At 46.7% G+C, this 7,743-nt stretch overlaps 2 protein-coding genes across 2 annotated transcripts in view; one reads left to right on the top strand and one right to left on the bottom strand.

Moving 5' to 3' along the window:
* The window catches only part of LOC106820807 (LIM domain-containing protein jub-like), a gene marked incomplete in the record, with an annotated part of 75,084 nt that overhangs the window by 36,930 nt on the left and 30,411 nt on the right, over positions 1–7,743 (top strand).
* On the bottom strand, positions 388–4,210 carry LOC106820808 (calcium and integrin-binding protein 1-like). The gene is made up of 2 exons (XM_014825377.1): positions 3,438–4,210; positions 388–792 (listed from the first exon to the last, which is right to left on the bottom strand). Exons 1-2 carry the CDS (start codon positions 3,732–3,734, stop codon positions 547–549), a joined length of 543 nt encoding a protein of 180 aa, XP_014680863.1. The 5' UTR covers positions 3,735–4,210; the 3' UTR covers positions 388–546.

Genomic DNA, 7,743 nt, shown 5'->3' with positions numbered 1-7,743 from the left:
TTACCAGGAGTTAATAAAGACAAATGATATTATATGATATTATATTCACATATTCAGTAGTTTGGGGATTTTCAGGGATTTCATAGACATTTGCTACTTCTTGGAAAACATCAAAAGATTTGCAAATGAAAGCCAACCAAACTGGTTTTTTTCCCCTAGATACGGCACAGAATCTCAGTAGCAGGAGAACAGGGAAAGAAACACTTCGATCGGCTATCGCTATCAGGGGCGTGTACAGGGGGGGGGTTCCAGGGAGTCCGGCCCCCCCTGCTCGCGCAGAAACGCATCTGTAAGCGGGGTCTATGGGGTTAAAATGTGTTCACCCCGGACCCCCACTGTCGCGGTTGCTCACATTGTGGCCGGCGATTAGACCCCCCTGGCCGTGTCTACATCCTGATCTTGAACAGGTGTGTGAAGGTCACGTGTCTACATCCTGATCTTGAACAGGTGTGTGAAGGTCACGTGTCTACATCCTGATCTTCAACAGGTGTGTGAAGGTCACGTGTCTACATCCTGATCTTGAGCAGGTGTGTGAAAGTCACGTGTCTACATCCTGATCTTGAACAGGTGTATGAGATCAGGTGCCTTGTAGACTGCGTGCTCGAACTCTGCATAGCTCAGCAGTCCGTCGTCATCTAGATCGGCCTGTTTCATAATGTTGCCCACCAGCTGCTTCATGTCCCTGTCGTCCAGCGGGCTCTCTCTGGTCAGCCGTCTGACCACTGTGGCGATGTCACCCTCGGACAGCATGTCGTCCTCGTCAAAGTCGTAGATCCTGAAGGCATACTCTAGCTGCAAAAAAATGAAAGGAGACGTTGTTTAACCTCTGCTGCATGGAGACACGTGATGCCCTTATGTGAATCGTGATCCAGTGAAGGATCTTGTAGTCCATCCTTTGGCTGGTTTGTTGTTCTCGATCGCCTTTTTTCCTGTCAAAGAAGTATGGCGATTGAAGGACGTGTGATGTGGGACGGGGCGTGTGTAATTGTAAAGCTATCAGTGTTGAACGTTGGTTGGCTCGCTTTTAATGTGCCGTTGTCAAAAATATATTATTGAAAATAAGAAACTCCCTTATCCTGTTAATTAGCCAATTTAATAAGCTCCAGACATCATTAGCCGTATACTTTCTTCAAAAACTTAGGTCTATGCAACATTTTGGGGTTTAAGTACAGATTACAAAATATCATTATATGCTCTCCCTCATTTTGCTGACTATACATCTGTATAGCGTTCCTAGCAACGCAAGATACTATAGCGACGAATGTCTGGCAGATGCAATTGCCTTCTAGGATGTAACGTTCAACAGTTTTTTCTGGTTTTGGATAGCGAAAATCAGTAAACCATTAGGCTATTATATTGCCAGAATTACAGTGAAAAATTTCCTCCGGTGTGAAGAAAAGTTGTGAAAAAAGCTACGATTGAAATTATCAAGAATATGGATTTTGCTACTGAGTTTTAGTAGATAATGGCAGGAGTGAAATGGCTATTTAAATTGACAAGTTTCCATAACTTACAATTTTAGTTGTGATTTATTATCGCTATGACTAAATATTGCCTTAACATTTTGAAATCGACATCCAGCCCTGATACTTAAGTACTTGTAGCGTTTCTCCAGGAAAGCTGTATTTACAAAAATGAAAACGGCGAAATATTTTACATTTAAAGTCGCAATATGCGCATCCAAACGCTAATTTTTCCAGTACTAGACTAGCAAATACTTCGTGCCATGCATAATCACACTACCTTATGACAAAATAAACTCTAGTTCCTCCCATTTCACTGCGCGTTTGCTTAAACCCCACAAGAAAGAGGTGCTAAATCTGGCAATCTGGCGCCAACGCCGAATTGTTTGCCAAATGATTTAGCCCCGAATAGGTTACGTGACGTCACATGTTGCTACGGGTTGCACCCGCTGTACGGTTTCTTGGCAGAGCAACGCGAACGTGTCAACAACATCGGGTGATACTCCTCCATTAGGAGTGTTCCCAACTTTAATGTCATTAATGGTCATAATAACATAATATATATATATATATGGTCATGGTCATATATTAGTTTGTGGTTTAATGTCATTTAGGTTAGCGTTAGGGTTAGGATTATCAATCATTAATCATTAATCATTAATCATTAATGATATCAATGTTGGGAACGCGTACTCCTAATGGAGAATTTGAACAACATTGGAGGTATTTTCAAATACCTTTTATAAGACAACGCGCAGTGAAATGGGAGGAACTAGAGGAATTTTGTCATAAGGTAGTATGATTATGCATGACACGAAGTATTTGCTAGTCTAGTACTGGAGACATTAGCGTTTGGATGAGCATATTGCGGCTTTAAATGTCAAGGATGAAAAACACTAAGCCATCGATTCACAAGTGTTGGATTGGCAAGAGGCAAAAAGTATAGCAAAACTGTTTCTACAGTAGATCTAGAGGCGCTCTTCCTTCCTGTAAACCACAGCTGAAACTACGTGAATGATGTGATGTCGTCGAAATGTGAATTTTCTGTTGTAGCAATCCCGTAGCTTTAGCTTGAACACGTAAATGATAATTTCGTGTACTCGTACACGCACGCATGGAAGGCAGCTAGCTCCACGACATTTTTATTACATTATTCCTCTGTCTGGGCCAATGACTATGCAGTGTTCTAACTGGGTAGATTAATATTGTAGTTTTTTGGCTAATTGGATAGAATATTTTTAACTAAATTCAATTTCGTTTAGTGAAAGGAATATGTTCAATACTGACTTCACGCAGGCAACGTTTGTAATTGTTATTATACGGATGCCAGTCGTGACGAGGTTAATTTTTACACTATAGGACACGATATAGATAGAGATGGACGCGTAGGGTAGATTAGATGGCCGGCTAGGCAAGCATCTAGTTCTTGACTCACCGGTGTGAATCCTTACACTGAAGGCAGTGAACATCCGCCTCTCTCCCCACTAACTACCGCTCCAGGACTCAGCAGCAAACTAACCAGCAGTAAACTAACCAGCAGCAGTAAACAGGGCGGCTCTTATCAGAAACATCGCAGATAGTTACGCAAACGCCACACCTTTACTTATTATTTAGATTTAGATTATTTGTTATGAGATTTTTGACTCGAAATATCGTAATTATTTCAGTCTTGGAAATAAGTCTGAACCCTGATTTCGATTTATACTATATACATATGGTAAAATACATGATAAATAGCCAGTCCTGGTATATTTACCGATATATGGTCCGCAATATTTACCAGTGGCAGACTACTAGCACATGCTGTTATTTACAACACTGCCATAGAACCTGTTGTAAAATCCATAAAAATTAGCCAGTCCCGCTCAAATTTTACCAGTCTGCTCGAAAGACACTATTCCTATACTGGACGGGCCGGCTGCTATTTCCGACACTGAGCGATGTTTCTGACAACGGAGCCCGTATAGCGGAGACCTTGATGGAAGGCGGCGCTTGTTCACAGAACACTGACATCATGTCCAGTAGATCCTCGAAGCCGATGCTCTCCCCGTCTGGCGAGAAGATGTCGGCAATGCGATCGCGGAACGGGTTGACGCGCAGCTCTGGAAGCTCGCTGATCAGTCGCTTCGGCAGGCGCGTGTCGCGGCCGACGTCGTCGGCGAGTTGCGTGAAGCGCTCGTAGACGCGCAGGATCTGCTGCGACGTCAGGTAGGTGACGTCCTGGTATGCAGTCAGCTCTTCCTCGCTGAACACGCTGCCCGAGCTGCCCATCGCTGCCTGCTGCTGGCGGGGCTGCGGCGAACGCACCGGTGCCTTCTACACGAAGCCCTGTATCACACACACACACCCTGCTGTCTGTCTTACCGGATTTGTCGCGGTCTGTAGGAGGTGAGGATGGTGACTTAGTATAGTGACGGTCGGAGTGGTAGGCGACAGTTAGGCTAAGTGGTGACGGATTGACGGAGCGATGACGGATTGACGGAGTGATGACGGATGGACGGGAGTGGTGACGGACGGACGGGAGTGGTGACGGACTGACGGAAGTGGTGACGGACTGACGGGGTGATGACGGACTCACGGAAGTGGTAACGGTATGACGGAGTGTCCGGTCAACGGGCGAGCAGGAGTCCGTAGGTTGACAAATTCAGACACTTGCGTACGCGCACTATCAGTTTAATTTTACGATGACTCGCGGAACTAGAAATGAAGGTGCGTGTAGCTGCATACATATCTATACATACATATACATATACATGCCTATATACACATCCTCGCAGAGCGTCGGTGTTTGGTGCAAAGTTCATGTTGTATTCTGTTATTCACTACAGTGGTGAACACGTAGGGTGTCTACTCTTATTTTTAGTCTACCAATCCACATTCGATTTGCTATCTACTAGTGAATGCCTGAGAGGATTGTGGCCCGACTAAGCACAGATTTGAAATGTTTGAGGATTGATCGCGGGTATTGATGATGAACTAGATCCGGGTTGATATAATATTACACGAATGTACGTTTTTATCAACAACTACAGCACCAATGAATATATGTGTGTGGGGGGGTGCAACTGGTGAACAGGATGTCGAGTGTGTGTATTAGCGCGTTCACACGTAGCAAAATCCACGGTTCGTACGCGTACGAAACAGAGTTTCGTACGTACTCGCGATAAATTTCCCTCGTCTGAACGACCACGTATAGCTATACTCAGTTCGAAACGCGTATCACTATCCTGACAAAATGAGTGCGTTTCCTACGTACTTCGTATAGCTGTACGCGTATAGCAGACGTGTGAACGACCGGCTATAGCTATACGCGTATAACAATAGGAAACAAAGCGCTGTCGACGGTCTACGAGAAAATGCTAGTGTTAAGACTAATGTTAAGACTAATTTTGTTTCTGACAACGGGCCCCTGGACATCATCTCTATCCTTGAACCAATTAATGCATAAAGTTATAAATGTGGTATAATTGGTTGTGACATGTATGTAATGACTGTCACAAACATGTAATTTGTTTTCGAAAATGGGTTACCGTATACTGGTACCAGCAACAGCACACAGTTGTTGTTGACTACATGCAATTTTTTAATGCCATAAACTATAGTACACTGTTTGTGTACAGCGACGTACGCACATTCCAAAACTACGTGTGAACGCTGTTTAACTCTAGGAACTATTTCCCAGTTCCTAGTTCATAAAATCGCAATCGCAATTACAATTCCCGCATCATGAAAAATGTATCTGGTATTTCGCGGTTCACAGATAATTAAATTGGTCTAATCCAATTCCCTAAAATAACCATTCTCCCATCTCCCCCCCCCCTCCCGATTGTCTACGAATACCGACTTCGGCAAAAGACCGACAACGATGAGCGGCTGCTAGATAGATATACGTATGCACTTGTCGCCAGTGTCACTTTATCATCAGTGTGCACTCACCACGAAGGCGTCTGTGCGCGGGCTGCCACGACGCGGCAGTGAAACGTGCCGGTGTCGTTAAACCCGACCGCGACTTTTTTCCGGTTCTATAGTTTTAATAGCGTGTAAACTAAAGCGCCCCGTGTGAGGCGGCTTCACGCACGCGTGCGTGAGTGTCTCGGCCGTATGAATACCGTAGAACCCCTGGCAGAGATCGCGCCAAGCCACACGCACGACTCGCGTGCGATTTACTGCACGCGGATGTGCGATACTTTTTTTGCAGTACTACAGTTTACAGTAGTTTTTGTTGCTTTTCTTCACGTCACGGTGGCGTGGTGGCCGCGGGCTCTCCACACGTCCCCAGGCTCCAGCTAGTAATTGATATCTTCATATGTCGCTGCTGGCCCGTCGGCATCGGCGCGTTACGGCACTAGCTCTTGTACTATTCGCTCTCTTGCAGAGCGAATTTCGAGCCTGCCATGTGGCAGAGCACGCGATCGAGTGTATGAATTAGATGCCGTGAAGTGTTAGTGCACAGAGAAACCCAGTCATTCCGTCAGTGGTTTGTCTAAAGGGGGGCTTATGTCGGGCTTTGCGAGCCGACTCGAATGGAAGCAACTGGATTTCGAGCAACTGGAAGCGATCAGCAGCGACTAGTTGCGTCCAGTTGCCCACTGTTCTATTCCGAGCAACTAGTGGCGGCCAGTCGCAGGCAGTCACGTCGCAGTCGACCGACCTAAGCACTGCAGTCGCAGTGAATTGCAGCCAGTTGCTTCCAGTCGAGTCGGCTCGCAAGCCCGACATAAGCCCCCTTTACTCGTATAGAAAACCACCCACGGGTAGTACAGTCGTGACGCAGCAGCAGTAGTAGTAGTAGTAGTAGTAGTAGTGCTCATGGGGTCTATGTCCCCCAGGGTACTGCCGGAACGTACCCTTGGTACGGTCCGGTATACCGGAACGTACCCTCGTAACTATTTGATATGGTTAGGGTTAGGGTTAGGGTTAGGGTTAGGGAGTAGGCGTAGGCGACTCCCTAGACTCGTTAGTGGAGTAGGCGAGGTACGGTCCGGCATATTAGATAGTACCAGGGTACGTTTCGGTATACCGGACCGTACCCAGGGTACGTTCCGGCAGTACCCTGGAGGACGTAGACCCTCTCAGCAGTAGTAGTCAGCAGCAGCAGCGGTGACCGATCGACGCCCAATCCTGTATTCCGTATGCGAACGCATGTTGCATGGGTGGGTGGCTTCAATACACTCAAGTATATATATATATATATACGTAAAAACTGGGAAGTCACAAAAACTATGACTGTGCAACACCACACATCCAAGATAGGTTTATCCAAACTCAGTCACTTCATTACTTCAACCCTTGCCACCGAACAGAATCCGGTATGGGATCGGGCCCGAGCATATACAGAGCCAACAAAGCAAGCCAGCTCCTGGGTTTGCAAACGTATTTTCGTGTCTAACTTCCCAACCCCGCGCGGATCCTGATCGTGGGTTACAGCGCTATTTGCTTTGATGCAGCTGTCAGTAGTCGACTCGTAAATATAAACTGTGCGTATGTGATGATGAAAGGCTTATCGGATATTTCTTGCATAATACGGCGCTTGCGCAGTTTCCTCATCGTAAAGTACTTCTTAGTAGTTTTTCCAAAGTTATTCCCATGTTTTCACAGGTTTCAGTCACGGCTGTGGTGAGTGGTTGCGGTTCTTAGCCCACCAGCCTGTGTTACCTATATGCCGTCCACCCGTGTAATCCGTAGCATGTGCCGTCGTTATAAGCTGCCCGTCAATGCGAGAGCACCGCGCGCTGTGTGAAGACTTAAGTAAGCGATGGCGTTTGTGTGGCCGTGGCCGTCACTCCGCGGTAAACACGATTAACAAAGTGCCGCGCGTGTTTCCCCAGTGATCGGCTGGGCCACTGTCCGATTATGGGAACGGTCGGTCTTCGCAGCACCCGTCCGTGAACCCGGTGCCAGAGCCGTCTCCATTATGAGGGGGCCTCCTGTCCGTCTGGCGGGCGTGTGTGTGGAGTTATGGGGAGGACGTGCTGATTAATGTACCCATCTGCATGTTGTGCTGCACGCGAGTTTTTAAATCGTAGGATGGCGACTGAAGGATAGGACGGTAACTGATGGTGACGTAGCATGGTGACTGATTAGGGATAGGGGCAGGGTATTAAAGCACGAATAATTTATCAATCTTCAGTCGCCATCCTACGATTTAAAAACTCGCGTGCTGCCCTATATATATGTGTGTGCGTGTGCGTGTGCGTGTGCGTGTGCGTGTGCGTGTGCGTGTGCGTGTGCGTGTGCGTGTGCGTGTGCGTGTGCGTGTGCATGTGTGCGTTTGCATGTG

Source organism: Priapulus caudatus, unplaced genomic scaffold, assembly GCF_000485595.1.
Source record: "Priapulus caudatus unplaced genomic scaffold, Priapulus_caudatus-5.0.1 Scaffold48, whole genome shotgun sequence".
Taxonomy (NCBI): Eukaryota; Metazoa; Priapulida; class Priapulimorpha; order Priapulimorphida; family Priapulidae; genus Priapulus; species Priapulus caudatus.
Note: the sequence above shows the minus strand (reverse complement) of the source record. Positions and strands in the feature narration are given on the sequence as shown.